Raw genomic sequence first — 17,928 nt, forward strand, 5'->3', positions numbered from 1 at the left:
AATCACTATCGCAGTGACAAACTGTTAATAAGTCTCGGAGGTTCTGAATGAATTATAATGCGATTTGATTCTAGGATTTCGGTAGAGTTCTGATCTGTTCTCTATGATGTCTGAAGTTCTTCTCTGCTATTCTGTTTTCTGGAAAGGTTGAATTAGAGGGAAAGTAGGAGGAGTTCAAAAGGAGTCGCGGTTTCTCGCGGGTCTCGGATGATTGGTTAAGGATGATGAAATAATTGGGGGTAAGGTTTCTGGTTCGCGCATGAGATCTCGGTGGTGGATTAGCGCGAGGTGGTTGGTTTAGAGAAGCAAGCGGCGAAGCGCTAATTAGTCTTATCATCATTAAAATGAAGGCGCTATCCTGAATTCTGAGAATAAGGGTTTCTTTCTCTGTGAACTATCCGTGATTTCTCTTCCCACGTTTCCGGTGTTTAGTCTACTCGATTATCTTAACTATTGCAGGTGTTTATTACTTTGGGTTATTACGGTTGAGATCGTAAATCAAAGGTTTTATGTGAAAGCTAATGTTGGACGGTATAACAGTTAAATGGGAAAAAATATATATACCATGTATGTTATGAATTTGACTGATAAAATAACGGTTAATCTAGCGTATGAGAACTATCGATATAAGAATTTGGACGTTATGATGGTAACTATGTGTGTTGGTATTAATCTACGACTATCGGTAAGAGCACGTAAGGCTCTCTTATGGTAACTGCACGCTGGTCAGGTAGGGCGCAGAGAGGGCGCCGCCGTGGATACCGGCTAGCACGTAACAATATAGTAATACAGTGATATAGTGACCAAAATTATAATAATTATAATAGACGTAAATATGTGCGGCATTGTAACATCCGACCGGAACGTCTGTATGTTTTATCGACTATTATTACTGCATGTCACTTTTATCAACTAACCAAACTCGAAGTACGAGAATCTTGTAACCGTAAGGTACTAAAACAACTGTCTAACTATTTGGAATATCCGTAGATGGAAATAACTATGACATTCACTAACCAAAGCTTAAAAACCATGTTACTAGATCTTCGCACTACAAAGAGCTATAATATTATTACACGTTATTATATATCATTATCATATTAACACCATAATTAACTAACACCATTATATCCAATTATTATATAACTCACGACAATGCCATTTGTGCATTCGGAGCTGAGAGCTACACTACCAACAACGAAGATCGACTATAAGCAACTTACGCTATACCATATAGCCTGGAGTATAGAAGAGTGTAAAACCCTAGATAAATGTATAACCAATATAATGTAAAGATAGCACTGCTGCAATAATCCATAAAACCAGAGAGTGCAAAACCTTCAAAACCGTGAATACTAATTATCCAGCATGAATTATACTTTCTATCGTAACGCCGTATTGTAGGCAACACGCGCAGCGTTTTGAAGGCGATGCAGATCTCCAATGTAGAGCCATACAGAGCTCCATCTAGAGAACACATTAGGAAACTTAACGATGAAACGATTGAAGGTAAATCAACTCGCAATAAACTCAAAGATGCATACGTGGCAACGCCCAGTAACAGGTAACCAACAAACATAAGAAAAACGTTCTAGAAGCTTCCAAGCCGATTTATATCAATATAAGAATTAATAATTACAGAAGAGAATTATATACGAAAGCACACATGTAAACCTGCTCTAAAACTACAAATTATCAAATTGTTAAATAGCCTAAATCTACTAAGATAACACAAACACCTAAGAATATTCACAACAGCGCGATCCTAATAATGTTAAGCAAATAATAACTATGTCTCATAAACAATCACTATTGTACTCCAGGTGAATAATGACAGTAATCAATTATAATACATATGCAATTTTATGTATTTACACGCTATAAAACTAACAAAACGACAAGTAACTGATGTGACAATCTTAATATATAGACTTTGTAACGAACAGGATAGTAAGAATATTTAAGAAGTAAACTACGACTAGAATTCAGCGCATCGTGACCGCGGAAATGCAACGAGATTATTCACCAGCGAGAAAGTTCGAGAATGTACCAGCCTCACACAAAACCAAAAAAGGACGCTGTTTGCCAGAACCAGAATATTATTTGTATACTTGTACTAACAGAAACAAAATCGAATTGTTCAGATCTTAGGACAGCATTTTGTACAACGAATGGAAAACAGTACCTGTAAAATATACTTAGGTACTACTCACAGCAACAATTTTCAACCCGGGTGCGATGGTTTGTTTATAATTGCGCTGTTATGAAAATGAGTTTTCTTCACAGTAATCTTGGGGCTCAACGATGATAACTTTGTTACTTTGATTTTCAATCCTGATGTTCTGAATGTCTTCCGCATTAATAGCACGGAGATCGAATATCATGACGTCGTGAGAAATTTCGAAAAAATGAAAGTGCCGCTAGCCGGGCGGCGACGATCGTATTAAAAATTATACGGACCGTCGATCAATGAGGAATGTCAAGTGCCGGTAGACCTAACGAATCGTTGATTGCGAGTATTCGCACATTCAATACATCATATATGTGCCCACGTTTAGTGTGTAATTCGCTTTTTTGTGCGGTCTGTTAGCACGCAAGACGTAATTAAAATGGACTGCAAATGTCATAGTTCACATTTACAGAGGACCGATTCGTTCCTCAATCTTTACATGCAAACGCGTGCCGTTTACCCTGAAATCGTGAGCTGAACGATTGACCTTGTTGTTTTTACAAGCTGAGAAGCTCAAGATGCTCTAACAATAAGGAAACAGAAGAGAAGACGATTTCAGGAAACAGTACAATAAATTCAATGAGTGCAAGATTAGATCGGTCAGTTGCAGCATCCTAGGTTTGCTCTTCCTATAGATTGAAATACCATGTGGTGTGTTCACGAGTGACTAGCTTTGGTTGTTTTAATTTCTTCATTTTTAATCTATTAAAATGTTGGATAAATAACCTCAGCTGTCAATAATACCACATTGAAAGAGTACGAAATACAAACAATGATTCCATACAATTAGGAATAATATAACGTTTAATTTGGCTTCAGCGTTTTATATTTCAGGTCAGGCGAGGTAACACTTACGAAAAGATTTCATATTATGTGATGATTGAAGAGACACAGAATGTCAAAGAATTAAATTATCACATATATAAGGTAAATCAATGTTAATATGTTAATGTAAAGTTTGAAAATTGAAAAATAAAAAATAACAAGCAACGAAAGAGTACTTTGGCAGTGATTCTTAGAAGGCCGGTGTTACATGTGAAAATATTTGATGAAACTGCCGATAGTAAGCTAACTCTTTCGTCAAATTTTTTTCAATGTCTTTTTCTAAACAGGCTAGTAAAAAATGAGAAAAGAGCATCAACCCGCTCTGGTTCAAAGCCGAAAAATTTAAACACCCGACACATGATTTTTTCGAATTATTTTACATTTTTAAATTGTGTCGATCAATATGTTCGTTTTTAACCCTTACTTGACATCTAGGGGTGTAGACCACTTCAGGTTTTCTTCCCTTCATTTTAAGTACCTGAACGGATCGACTAAAATTTGAGTCCTTAATGTCAAAAAGTGAAATAATTCTGCATTTTTTGTAAAAATAGTTTATTTTCTTTTTTCTTTCTATTGCATTTTTTTTTTTTTTTTTTAGTAAACTTAAATTTAATTTCTGCCTGTACTAATCACATGATCCTTTGAAGTAAACTTTCAATACGTTACAAAAAAAAAATTTCAAGTAAAAATCTTCAGTAGTTTATAACACTTCATAAAAATATTTTCTCGCTGTGATGTACGTGATTCTACAAAAGTGCGGCAAGTAAGGGTTAATAATTTTAAATAATTAAAATCCATTAAAAAACAACAACAACAACAGCAACGGAATACTTCCAAAAGTCTAAATAATCGTATAGAAAATCACGGCCCCAAACCGAAGAGATCGCAAGGGTCAAACCCAGGTCTAATTGGCTAGGAATGCCCCTTGTATGTTGAACACGCGCCTTTAGTGGGAGCATGGTTCTGAAACCGGCTTAAACCTCATTCCAGTATTTATTTTAAAATACATTTTCGCAGTAACGTGATCTGAAATTTGTTGCGGGGCGTGTCTGATTTTCATTGTTTTTAATTTCCCTCTATTTTTCACCGGTTCTCTTACCGCCAGCATGGGAATCCACACGATTTTCATACCCCTTCTGATCTGCATTGGTAAGTCGATACAGAATTTAGTTTTAATCCTGGTTCTTGTCGTTCGATGTACCGCAGGAAAAAGAGAAAAAAAAAAAACCAACAAGGAGAAAAACGTGTTCTTTTTTTTCGAGGATTTCCGTCAACTCATTTTTATATTTCGACTAATTGATTTGCCCATTTTTTCTTTCATCTCCAGCATTGTGCAGACAACAAACTACACCAAATACGATGCTAATTTTGACGAAAAAACTGCTACAATCAGAGTGAAACCCGGAATAAATAATTTCTGAGATCTTTTGATAAATAATGATGTTTGACACTTTATTGGAAGTCCCTAAATGGAGCGGCGAAGAAATACAATAGAAATAGAATACAATATTTTTTCACCGGGTTGGAAGCGTGCGGATCGTTTTTCTACTGAAGTTTCTGAAGATATTTTTAGAGCGTCAACCTCACGGAAAACTGATTATGTAATGCGCCTTAGGAAAGGGCATCGTTGAATCGAGTATTTTTGTCCCAAACGCACTTGGATTGAGTAACGAGTTGATAATATTTACATTAAAGTGTGGAAATTAACCGTGCCGACCAAATACCTTATCTTAGTTCTTGGAATTGCGACATTCTGATATCAGCACTATACAGGAAACCGCAGTCTTTGCGACTTCACCACGCACAGATGCATGTACGTTGTTGGTGTTTGGCATTTTTTTTTTTTTTTTTTTATGTATACGATGGCCTCGCGACAAAGGTTGGCTGTAAATTCTCCATGGAATTCAATTACACGGGATAACTTTGGTTATTATACTTTCCGGGTTCTTTTACATTTCGAATGTTTTTCTTCGCGGATGATATTGCTCAATTTGATGTTGATATAATCAATTCAATGATGCATTACACCGGTCAATAGTGGTTTTGTTGCCATTGATATTTGAATGGTCTTTGAAAGGTTTGATGTCAACGATCGTAGGAGTATGCGTAGTTTTTCCAAATTGACTCTAGTTTTTTATTTTATCAATATTTTTATATACGATTAAGAGAAGCAATTTTAGGTGAGAAATTTGATTTTCAATATCTAAAGTTTATTAAAAAAAATGCTATCGATAGCTTTAGTCTTACTTCATTCAGACAAAAGTCAAAAAACTATAGAAAATATAATAATTTGTTGTTCTTGGCATGAAAAAGGGGAGAACCACATTTAGTCGAAAGGGAAGCAATTAGGGTGTTCCAAGAACAAAAATTCTTTTCTTCAAACGCGCATCAAAATTTCAGTACAGCATTTCAAATAGAATATCACAGGCAAATAAGAGCTTTTAATATTGATTTTTTCAATTTCCCATTTAAATAACTGTAAAAAAAAATTGAAAAATTTTTGAATTTTTTTTTTCCATCTCGCAAACGGCTTGACTTATCAACTATCTAAATACAAATTCTTATAGGAAATTGAACACTCTATAAAAAAGTACTGAAATCAAGAACACCCTGATACATCTGGCGTTTCGCGTACTCGGGGGTTGCCAGAACTGCCTTTTCATAGACAAGGGGTTTTAAGCCGATCTCTCCGATTTGACTTTTTTTGGTAATATGTCATAGTAGACTAAAAACTAAGCGATACGTGTTATTTTTTAACTGCCATTAAACACTTTAAAGTAAGGCGTGTCAAGAAGCGATTCACGTCTTCGGCTGTGTTCGGTCTTTCTCGACTGTCCTTGTACCGCTTGTATGTAAGCACTGATATATGTAAAGCTCAGAGGTCAACTTTGAGTGGGTCCGTTACAATACACGTAATGCAGTAATGAATAATTGATACTTACAATTGTTACGCTATTGCTGTAAAGGGACGTGACGTTGGAATATTGTTGACTAAATTTCCGTTGACTCAAGGAGATGAACCACAAAGTGGAATAAAAGTAGCTGTTGTACACCGCACAGTGTGAGAAGCTGAATTGTTATAGGAGATAAAGGAACAGCGCATTTTATACTATCGCTAATACAACGCGTATAAACACGATATTGTAAAATTAAAATTAGTCTGTAATTAATAACGCTGAATGTTTTCTCGACCTTATCTCGGTGCGTGTGAATAGTTCTCGACGTTTAAATCGATGAATAAGTCAGGAATTCAATTCATGACGTTACGGGCCTAAGGGGGGCCCTAGTCAGAAATGTAAATACTGTCAAGACCTTTTATGCGCGGTGAAATTTACATAGAAAGGATTCCAAGTTAATAATTAAATTTAAAAAAACCATCTCAAAAACGGGGGGTCCTTAATTAACATTCCATGTTGTCGGTAAAATCATTTGTGTCGTCTCTCATTCGTAAGGTAGCGAGTAGTAAGCCTGGTTAAGTAACTGAATTTATAAGTAACGTTATTGTAATGATTCACGTTTCGCAAAGTCAGTTATTTCGCTATTTTAGGAATCTATGAATCTCTGAAATGGACCAAGTCATAATGAGACAAAGCAAGAAAATCATATTTTCAAAACTTAGCCACTTCAAAGTCACTACAAAATTTCAAAATAGTAATTTTACCCTCCAGTGTTTCGTTACGCTAACGTTATTAACTTCAGCCTCATGAATGAAATACCTATACGTTTTAATTTCCGATTTGTTTACGACCTATTGTCCACGTGTTGGATCGCGGCATGTCGAACCGTTTGGGCTTATATTGGCGCGCCGCCCGCCAGGCGCCAGAATTTGTTCGGATTGGAGTGGCGACAGATCGCTTTGCCCGTCCACTCCCAGCGTCAGCAAACTACGTAAGCGCAGCGATTATAAAAAGGGTTGCCCACAGTTTCCAGTTGATCATAAATAGCAGCAAAATCAGGCATTTGTGCATGTTTCAACAACATAATACAACACCTACGGTCGAAAATAAAACGAAAAATTTAGAGTGAACGTGTTATGACATGGTTCTGTGATAGATGTGATTATTAACACCCGTGGCAAGTTGGAAAGTGATAGGAAAAAATTGTCATCTGGTTATCCTTTCCACATATTGAAACCAGATCGTGATGACGTAGAATTGACGTGTAACTTCGGAATTTACATTCGAGATTTGTCGCGAAGAGACACATTTTTGACTTGTGTGTGAAGCTTGTTGACATGTGCACACATGTGCTGTATGTGGCTATTAAGGACGTTGTATGCGAAATCCGAGCAAAAAGTTTGTGACGTCGTCTTTTATAAGAAATAGTGAATGCAATATTTGTTTATTGAAAATTGAATTGAGACGCCGTTAGAATTGCGAAATATTCACGATAAGAATAGTAAAAAATAAATTTTTGATCCGAAAAGCGAAAAAAATAGTCGAAATCGTTCATGTTTTTGGCATCAAGAACGATATTTATCGCCGCATCTGTACCCACTACAGCTGTAGAGTCCTGTCACGGATAGAGAACGCGGGGGACAATACTAACGCACGACACGAAAATTCGGTCGTGGCAGCGTCGCATGAACCTAACCTATTATATAGGCCACCCGAGCTTGAAACGACTGACAAGTGATTTACCAATAGTGTTGAATTTTCGAAAGTTGTTGTTGGACGAATAAAAAAAAATGAAAAATGGAAAGAACCCGCTATAAAGACCGATTTGTGCGAAAAAAAAGCTGCATCGGAATTTGAAAGCAGTGGTCACATTGCGTGAAGGCAAAAAGAAAACATATTGTCCTCATGCAATCTTCACGAACTTTCCCTACTTTCGGAATTAATTACGAGATAACGACGTGGTGGAAAAATATTAAAAAATTCTAATGGATCCAAAATTTATTGAATAAGATGATACTAGTTTTTCAAGCATTTCTATCCACCCGTTTTTCAATTACATATGCAAACGTGAATTTTGTCACGTATTTTGCGGATTTTCCCATAAGCCCTGTGTTAATTTTCGGATTTTCAAATTCGATTTATTCCTAAACCACGTGGTCAATCGTATTGAAATTTGGCAAGAAATTTGGAAATATTACAATTAAAACTCGAGCAAGATTTTAACAAAATCTGTCGAAAAGGGTGTTTTGCATACAACGTCCTTAGCCACTTTTGAACGGCGGGCCGTTTATTTTTGCTGATATGAAATACAACATATCATATTTATAGCGAGAAAAATTTGCTAGAGAAGAGTACAATTTCGAAATTTTCAGGTGAGTTGACACTGTAGTCAGGGCGGCTAGGTGGTCTAGTGGAGTGAGTCTCCGGTAAAGCATCTCTAGATACCAGGTCCGATTCCTGGCTCCGTCGTTAATTTTTCAACTCACCAGAAAATTTCGAAGTTGTATTCTTCTCTAACTTCGGAATGTGCAATGAGGAATTCTCTGCGCGTACGGGAAAATTTAAATAACGCCGAGTCATTATACACGAGAAATGATGTCATATACACTGAAAATTATGATTGTACAATACGTGATTAGGGTTTCGTATTACCACTAAAAGTAAAGTTAGTCTTCATATCTACAGCCGTTGAATAATACATGCGTTACACCGAAAACATTTGCAAGTGGAAGCTCGCTGCCGATTACTGATACCTACGATACGCCAAGATGAGGATCAACGTCCTGACAACTTTTCTTTTCACTGGTAAGTCAGTGCACCGAATAATTATACGTTTTAGAAATATTATTTGATTCCTGATTCGATCCACGAACAACGTTTTGACCTTGTCATTGTGGAACGTTTCCAAAATATAATAACACAGGAAAAAATGCCGAAACCATTGACTGAATTGCAACCAGAATGGCTGGTAACGTTTTGGAACGTAACGCAGTTACAGAAGTGTCCAAGAAGAAATATCAACCTTTCCCTACTGTTCCAGGGATTTTGTGCCTGACCTTCGGACAAAGAAATGATTCAGCGGCGAGTATCGTATATAGAAATGCACTACAGGTCGTGAGAGATGTGGTTATGATGGTGACTAATGAAAGCATGATCAAAGACCTGGGACTAATCAAAAACTTTACGAAGGAAGCGTGCTCGACGAATGGTCAAACCTGGAAGGAAGAAGAAGCAACGAGCAGCCTAGAAAACGCCAAAAAATGTATCAACGATGTATTGAAGTCGAATATGAATACCGCCCGCGAAACGTACAAAGGCAGTTCCCACCTGGATACTGCTATTGAGTACTACGTAAGAAGTTATTGTCCAAGCAGAATAACTCTCGAAAGATGTATGAAAGAATATTCCAAGTCCTTCGAGCATTGCGTGGATTCGCAACAACTCAAAACTATCGAGATAATCGGTAAATTTTCAACATCCACGCTCAAATTCGTCTGCGAGAATGACGCCAAGATATTTAAGGGTCAGTATGTGTCATTTAGTTTATCTAGTCATGCGAATGCGTCGTTTTCCGAATCGTTCAATTGCATTTTAAATGGTTGAGTCTCGGCTTCGTCCTGCGGAAGTTTGTGTTTCGTTATTTATCAGTATACTGCGGCATACCACCATGTGATACACAGTGAGCAAATTTATTTATATCGCATCAATATCATCTCAGTTTTCCTAGATAGTGTCGAATATGCTCCCACTGTTGGAACTCGCATACACGCGATAAACAATCACCCGTAAAACTACGTTAACGTGCATTAAAATTTTCATATTATTTGCAGATTTGAGTATCAATGGAGGCGGTGAATGTTATCATTCGATTAACGATCCCGACAAATGTTGGCCTGCACTGACTACCGGAATCAATACTTTAGAAACTTACAATTTCACTCTGGTTTGGAATGACGCAACATGCTCGTAAGTATTACCAGTATCTTCAAAACGTCTCTCTGATTAGAAAGTCTTTAGACTTGTCTTACTTTCATTTTCGCAGTAAACCAAGTGTCTCATTTTCACATAAACAGTTGAATAAGTCGAGAATATGGACCGGAAATCTTCCAATAATACAAATACCAATGCACAGTTTTTATCTTACATAAAGATGCAGGTTGAAGATTTCGATAAGAATACGAGAGAAACTCTGCATACATAGTTTCAATCGAACGGAAGTAACAGTTTTTCAAATTTTGAAAACTAGTGCAAGTACACCAGCACATCCTTTTTTTTGGTAGGGAATCGAAACTTTGGTACGACCTTATTTTTCGACCTGCAGTACCGTTCATGATTTGAAGATAACTTTTCGAAGTTTTAAATCTCAACGAAAAGTTATAGGTCTCGGGTTAAAGAAACGTAATCAAATGATTGCTATGACATTTGAAATAGTTTGATGAACCGATTCCATTATGCTTCTCTTAAAAGATGTAGATTCTTATCTCCCATTACAATTAACTTCTAATTAATAGGGAACTGAAATCCGCCTACAATTGCATCATCGAAAAGATACCAAACTGTAGGAGCCATCAAATAACTGTAACTTTCGTGAGAGGTCTATTCGATGTGTATCTGGAAAACTTATGCTGCAGGAATTCAAGTAATTCACAGACATTACCAGTTATTAGCATCAGCGCTCTCTTCTCGACTACAATCACCCTGGCGATCTGGTCATGGAACGTTTAAAACTCTTATTCAGAAAAAAAATATATTTCTAACACGCAACACAGTGTTCCGGCAAAGTAGCGATGTAACGCTTCAAGTCGAAGTATTGTATCGTACTCCTTGATCTGATTTCACTCGCTATTTAGAATCGTTCTCAAACATATACATACTTACTCACACTCTTATTTTTAGTATCATCCATGTATTCTCTCGATTGCGTCAACGCTCAATTGCCTTTCTGACCTCTAGCGATACGGTTCTTATGTGTGTGCAAAAATACAGCATATCTTTTGTTCGTTAATCATCAATTGTCTTCAATCATCATCCCGATACACTCACTCCTATCCTCTATCACCAATTCACGGACCCCACGTCAATAGACCAGTATCTATCGCTATCTCTCCAAAAACATAGGTATAAACGATGTGTTGATGACATTTTCACTTTGGTAAAAAAGTACTACACAATTCACTGTTTGCACTATAAACAAGGAATAGCTTGATTTTCTTGGATGTATTTGCTAGAATATACGGTATACATATTATATTGTATGAGAGCAAGAGAAATACAAACAAGAGTGTATGCCTCTTTCCGTAATCCCCATGTAGGTGTGTGTCGTGTGAAAAAAGAGAGAGAAACGCGGGCGTGAGATCAGGTGTGCGCCGCGTACCTCACTTCTACTTCTACTAGCGTTAGAAATCATGTATTACCGATTGTGTCTCTAAATTACTATTTTTATTCAATAAATATTTCTCAAAAGTGTTAGTGATTAATAATCCTGGTGTCACTGAATGTAATTGGTACCGCAAACATACGTTATCAGGGAGATATTTACGTTATCGTTCTATTCATCCAAAAACTTACCAAGTTAGTACCGCTATAGCGATTTAATTGATATGACATGTCCAACGACTTCTGATTGTAAGTCGGTAATTGGAGTGAATGAGAAATAAAAGAAAATAGAATCTTTCTGTGAATATGATATAGTCGTTCCGAATGAAGCAAATTAAAAGATAATGTTAATTAATGTTTGGAGGACTAATGTGTCTGTGGCAGCTTCACACCAATGGTGAGCCTCCGCAGCTTTCACGAACGAAATGTTAACTTGCGCATGAAACAGGCCGAGGATAAAGAAGAGCAGTTACCAACAGAGCTCGCCGAAGCAACACAGGGGCTTTTGGGAGACGACCCATCTAAATACAATCAACGGGGTCCCGACATCCATGTGGCAGTGGCACAGCGCTGGACAAAGACATTGCAAGATGGACTACCGATAGACCAAAAGCGCGATCTCCAGGGATAATATCCAACAATTGGAAACTGTCCTTTTACCAAAGCGCCGAAAGTTCAACCAGAAATAAAATCGGCCTTGATACAGTTGGCGATTAAGAAAGACGCGCATCAGTACGCCGCTCAAGATCAACTCGGAGCTGGCATCAACGCTATTGGCGCAGCGCTAACGGAAGTACTGAAAGCGGAAAAGAGTACCGACCGAGAAGTTGACACGCAAAAATTTATCGAACAGCTGGCTGATGCAGGCAGAATTCTATCTGACCTACATCATGAGATCACAAAAACAAGAAAATCTTTCATGATTCCGGGATTAAATCCCATTGTCAAAAATATCACCAACTACAGTCCACGTGATGCATGGCTATTTGGAGAAAAGTTTGCAGAAAATCTCAAGGCGGCCAAGTCCATGGAAAAATCATTTAAAGATCTGACTAAACCGACTGGATATCAACGAAACTTCGGGAACGCACCGCGCGCAGGAAATCGCAGGTTTGCATCAACCTACTCAAGACCGAACAATTTTTTGAGGGAACAACAGTCGGAGAAGTTAAACTGGCGCCGTTCCTCCGGAGCGAGTCACCGGGGCACTCAGAGAAAGGGACCGAAACTGAAAGACTTCCGGAACAAGGACAATCGTCGACACAAGGAATAGACCCGGTGAGAATCGCAGGACGTGTGCGAAATTTTTTCTCTGTGTGGAAAAAATTGACCAACGATCTCTCCATTTTACAATCGGTACAGGGTTTCGTTATTCCTTTGGTAAGTCAACCAGGTTCACAAGTTGAATACAGCCAGCCAAGATTAACAAATCAAGAAATTATTGCTTGTGAAGCAGAAATTGGTAAATTACTCAAAAAAGGCGCAATATCTAGATGCGAGCCGTGCGAAAAACAATTCGTTTCGTCATACTTTCTCGTGCCAAAACCTAACGGTGAAATGCGCTTTATTCTTAACCTGAAAAAATTGAATATGTTTATTTCAGCACCGCATTTTAAAATAGAGGACAAAAAGACAGCGATTCGACTATTGCGAAAAGACATTTTTATGGCGACAATAGACCTGAAGGATTCGTATTTCTTGATTCCGGTTGACAAATCTAGTAGAAAATATCTTAGATTCATTTATAAAAACACGTTATACGAGTTTAATTGTATGCCGTTCGGGCTATGTACAGTACCGTACGTGTTTACGAAACTCATGAAACCAATAGCGCAAAAATTGAGGTCCAAAGGATTTGAATCTGTCTTCTATCTAGACGACATTTTGTTATTTGGAGAGTCAGCACAAGAATGGCGAAAAAATATTCAAGAGACTCTGAAGTTAATTGAAAAAGCCGGACTTATATTAAACATGGAAAAATGTGTCCTTGAACCATCGAAAGAAGTGAAATTTTTGGGTTTCCTTTTTGATTCGGAAAAATTCTGTCTTAGATTACCACAAAGCAAGAGAAATCAAATATATGATCTCGCGAGAAAGTTTCAGACCATCAGTCATTGTCAAATCAGGAAATTTTCCGAATTTATTGGAATTTTAGTAGCTGCCAGTCTCGGGGTTCGATATGAGAATTTATACATTAAGAATTTTGAAAGAGAAAAATTTTTAGCTTTGCAAAAAACAAATGGAAATTACGATAAAACCATGGAAATATCGGACAATCTAATCCCAGACTTAGAGCGGTGGACAAGAAATATAAAAGAGTGCGTCAACCCGATAAGAGAAGACCATTTTGAGATGGAAATCTTCAACGATGCCTCGTTAACAGGCTGGGGAGTAGCGTGCGAGGGAAATCGGTCACATGGGTTTTGGAACATGGAAGAGCGAAAAGAACATATTAATTATCTCGAATTAAAAGCGGTATTTTACGGACTCAAATGCTTTGCCAAGGATAAACATTCGTGTGAAATATTGCTTCGTGTCGATAATACGACGGCGTTATCGTACATAAACCGTATGGGTAGCATTCAGTTTCCAAAGTTGTCAAATTTGTCAAAGGAAATCTGGCAATGGTGCGAGATTCGCGACTTGTGGATTTTCGCTTCGTACATTAGTTCTCGCGACAATAAAGGCGCAGACGAGGAATCGAGAGTCAAACAAAACGAAACCGAATGGGAATTAACTAGCTGGGCATATAATTAAGTAGATACAACCTTCGGGAAATTCGACATAGATTTGTTCGCATCGAACGTAAATGCAAAGGGCAGAAAATTCGTCTCATGGCACAGAGACCCAGAGGCGTGCGCGGTAGATGCTTTTCCCATACCGTGGACAAATTTATATTTCTACGCTTTTCCACCATTCGCTGTCATCCTCAGAACAATTGGAAAAATAATTGCTGAGAAAGCAAACGGAGTGTTGGTTGTGCCTTTCTGGCCAACACAGTCGTGGTACCCCCTGTTTCAGAAATTGTTTGTGAGCCAACCGATCCTTTTTCATCCAGAAAATGATTTGTTAATTGATAATTGCAGGCGATTCCATCCGTTGCGAACCTCGCTTTCCCTGGTTGTCGGGAAGTTATCGGGCAAGCGTTTGTCATGAAAGGCGTTCCTCAAGAGTCCGTACCGGTTGTGATGGCATCGTTGTCCGAAGGAACCATTAAGCAATACCGGAAGGCATTAAGTCTCTGGTGGGATTTTTGTCAAAAGAAGAGAGCCAACCCTTTTCAGGCTCCAGTTTCATCTGTTCTCGAGTTTTTAACCGTCTCTTTATCCCACGTAAAAACTTATGGGACGTTAAACTCGTATAGATCAGCTTTAGCGTTAATAGTTATAGGCGATATAGGGCAACAGCCCGCTATAAAGAGATTCTTTCGAGGTGCGGCTCAGCTACGCCCGCAATGAGCAAATTGTGACGAAATTTGGGACCCTGAACCAGTTTTATGTTATCTAAAAACTCTTTGGCCGCACGACACTCTGTCGTTTGAGGATTTGAGGAAGAAATTAGTCATGTTATTAGCGTTAGTGACAGCACAAAGAGTGCAAACGCTGTCAAAAATTAGCTTAAGCTGTATCGACAAGACTGACACAGATATTAAAGTCAAGATCATAGATCGTATAAAAACTTCGGGTCTGGGGAGAAAGCAACCCTTATTGTGTCTGCCATTTTTTGAAAAACAACTTAAGTTGTGTGTAGCTACGGTCTTAGACTGTTACATCAAGCGTTCGGCAAGTTTGCGACCTAATAACGAAGATTTCTTACTGATGACATGTAAAAAACCTCACCGTGTGGCAACAACGCAATCTATACGAAGGTGGATAAAGGAAGTGATGGCCAAAAGTGGCGTTGATACAAATACTTTCGGTTCACACACTACTAGACACGCGGTTACCTCCGCGGCATATCGCAGGGGTGTAGACATCGAAACAATCCGAAAAGCTGCGGGTTGGACGGAAAAATTGAGGGTGTTTGCGCGATTCTATAATCGACCTCTGATAAAAAATATAAAGATATCCAAATCCATAATTACTTAAGTACAAGAATGGCTGTAAGACAGATGTTGTCAATGTCAACTTAAAGTTTATAATTATTATTGTACGCACCAAATTATCCTTAAAAACAAATTGCATAAAACTTTGAACAACTACCATTGATCTAGTGGACAAGACGACGTAGCATAATTAGACGATCAAACGAACTTACCTTAAGTGATGTTTGATCGTGATTATGCTAGGCGTCTTGTCCGAATAGATCAAGCCCTCCCTGTTTCTCCCGCCCCTTTTGATCTATTCAAGATGCAATTTGTCGGCTTTCAAATGTAATGGCGTCGGGGCATAAGGCGCAGGGGCTTCTGGGGAGAGTGGCACCGCCATCTAGAGGCGTAGGCGCGAATTTTTGGTTTAATTTAAAAATCTGTGACGGATCGAGCAACTGACGTTACTGCCATTGATCTAGAGGACAAGACGCCTAGCATAATCACGATCGAACATCACTTAAGGTAAGTTTGTTTGATCGTCTAATTTTGTGTAAATATAGCGGTGTCGAGTTTAATGCTAGTTAACAAATTTTTTTTCAATCTACGATTTATTTTTATCAGTTATCCGCCTCTTTTTTTTTGTCGAATCGTTTCCTAAATTGCGTGCGATCACGTGTTTAACGTGCATTACATACATGTTGTATAATATGATTGGATTAAATATTGAAAAAAATAAATAAACAAAGACATCGCTTTATTTAGAACTGATATGGAATCGAAAGAGGATTAGTTAACGAATATTTACCCCGAATTTCATGATTTTATCGACGGTATAATTGTAAGTATCAATCTAAACGCCGGATGCTTCGGCGCATCGAATCTCATTTCAAAATTTGATTGAAAATGAAAACGCAATGAAAGAATTCAAACTGTCTGTATATAGCAGTTTGAATTAGTGTTTTGGGGTTATGAGTTATGGGTTATCTATCGATGTATGTAATACTTTTAATTTTTCCTGGCATGGTTGAGAGGTTGGGACGGGATAGAGTGGGTCTCTTCATCGCAGCGACTCCCACGTGGTGAGACCTGGGTCATTGATGGCAATGTATGTATTTAGTAGGTATGCGCGATTCTAGATCGATCCACTCAAGAATCGAACTTTTGGGTCGAGAAAATAGATCTTTTGTATCGATACTTTACTAATAGATTTTTTCTGGAATCGAAGTTTGCAAGGATCGGATTAGGTTCTTAAATCCTCAATTAAAAAAAGTTTTGAAAGTCTACTTTGGCGTTCTGTATTTTATGGATAACATAGGTTTGAGAATTCAAATGAATCGACCAATTTCTAGCGCTTAATAAATCTAATATCACAACTAATAAAAAAAGCTTCCCACCTAGTCGGCTGGATTCGTGTAATATGTATATGAGAACTATTTCTGTGATAAACAAATATGACCCAAAGCAAACTATTGATAAATATCAAAACTGTTGAATAAGTAATACATTTGTGTGACACGATTTTTAATCTCCAATATAGACACCGGTTTCCAGTTAAACTAAAAAGTAAAAATAACGATCAATCTTCCAAAGATCAATCTTTTGTATCCGCTTTTTTGGATGAATCGGTTTTTCCAAAATCAATTCGAATCGATTCTGAGAATCGATCTTTCGCTTGAGATCGCCCATCCCTAGTATTTAGTCATGAATTAGCTAACTGCTGTTTCGGGTAATTTCTCTTGTAATATTTTTCACTTTACTGCAACGTGTTATGCCATAGATCTCTTGAAAACACGAAGATTATTCAATGATTTCTGTAACTTATTATTTTTTGCGTAAGCAATAAATATTTGAAATAATATGTACACGTGCCAACCTCTCCTTGGATAAACGTATCGTAATCTCATCAACCACGCGAAACTCATACGGGCTTCCAGTTATTTTATAGCTCAAAAATTATGGACATTAAAAAAAAGAAGTTTCGAACAAAAGGTGTGGGGAATACATTGACCTTCAAAAATGTACGGAAGCATTTTATTCATTATTCCAATATTATAAGAGTTATCGGCCGAGATAAAAAAACTCGTTCATTCAACGAACCATAAAACGTAGACGGTAAATTTTACAAGAAAATTTCTAAGAAACAAAAGATGCAAAATGTTACTCTCCACAATAATGGTCTGAACAACTTTTGCTCTAAAATGCATGATTTCCGAGATATCGACCAAAATAGGTTATCGAGATTGCGCCTGAAGCCTTAATCTGTCAGCATTTTGTGTTTTTATACTCAGTCAGTGACCCCAAATATTACAAAAAAAAAAATTGGATCGGAATTGAGTGCGAGGTTAAGCCCAAAAAACGTTTATTTTTACTGGCCTAACAGCCGTCATCTGTCTTTAGCGGAATGACATGACAAGACGAATTTTCTAACTTTTCAAAGATGTTCAAACGATTTCGTCTTTATGTGAAAGGTATTTTAAGCTTCGCCATCGTCAACAGCAGTCTCCGAGAACAAGAAGAGCTGCAGGAAATTTCAACATCGGTTTCCTTCGCGGTACTGTTCGTGAACATCA

At 37.7% G+C, this 17,928-nt stretch overlaps 1 protein-coding gene across 5 annotated transcripts; it reads left to right on the plus strand.

Moving 5' to 3' along the window:
• Positions 1 to 6,520: 6,520 nt before the first annotated feature.
• LOC124216038 (uncharacterized) lies at positions 6,521 to 15,965 on the plus strand. Of its 5 annotated transcripts, none has more exons than XM_069134989.1 (5): positions 6,521 to 6,943; positions 8,638 to 8,757; positions 8,993 to 9,475; positions 9,783 to 9,918; positions 14,415 to 15,965. In XM_069134989.1, the coding sequence occupies exons 2-5, from the start codon at positions 8,721 to 8,723 to the stop codon at positions 14,482 to 14,484; spliced, it is 726 nt and encodes a 241-aa protein (XP_068991090.1). In that variant the 5' UTR covers positions 6,521 to 6,943; positions 8,638 to 8,720; the 3' UTR covers positions 14,485 to 15,965. The 5 variants fall into 5 exon arrangements, with proteins under 5 accessions (XP_068991090.1, XP_046476046.1, XP_068991089.1 ...); XM_046620090.2 differs by lacking the exon at positions 14,415 to 15,965 and adding an exon at positions 10,464 to 11,432 and having other exon boundaries at positions 6,530 to 6,943; XM_069134988.1 differs by lacking the exons at positions 6,521 to 6,943; positions 14,415 to 15,965 and adding exons at positions 6,981 to 7,129; positions 10,464 to 11,432.
• Positions 15,966 to 17,928: the final 1,963 nt, after the last annotated feature.

The sequence above is a fragment of the Neodiprion pinetum genome, chromosome 4, assembly GCF_021155775.2.
Source record: "Neodiprion pinetum isolate iyNeoPine1 chromosome 4, iyNeoPine1.2, whole genome shotgun sequence".
In the NCBI taxonomy this organism is placed as follows: Eukaryota; Metazoa; Arthropoda; class Insecta; order Hymenoptera; family Diprionidae; genus Neodiprion; species Neodiprion pinetum.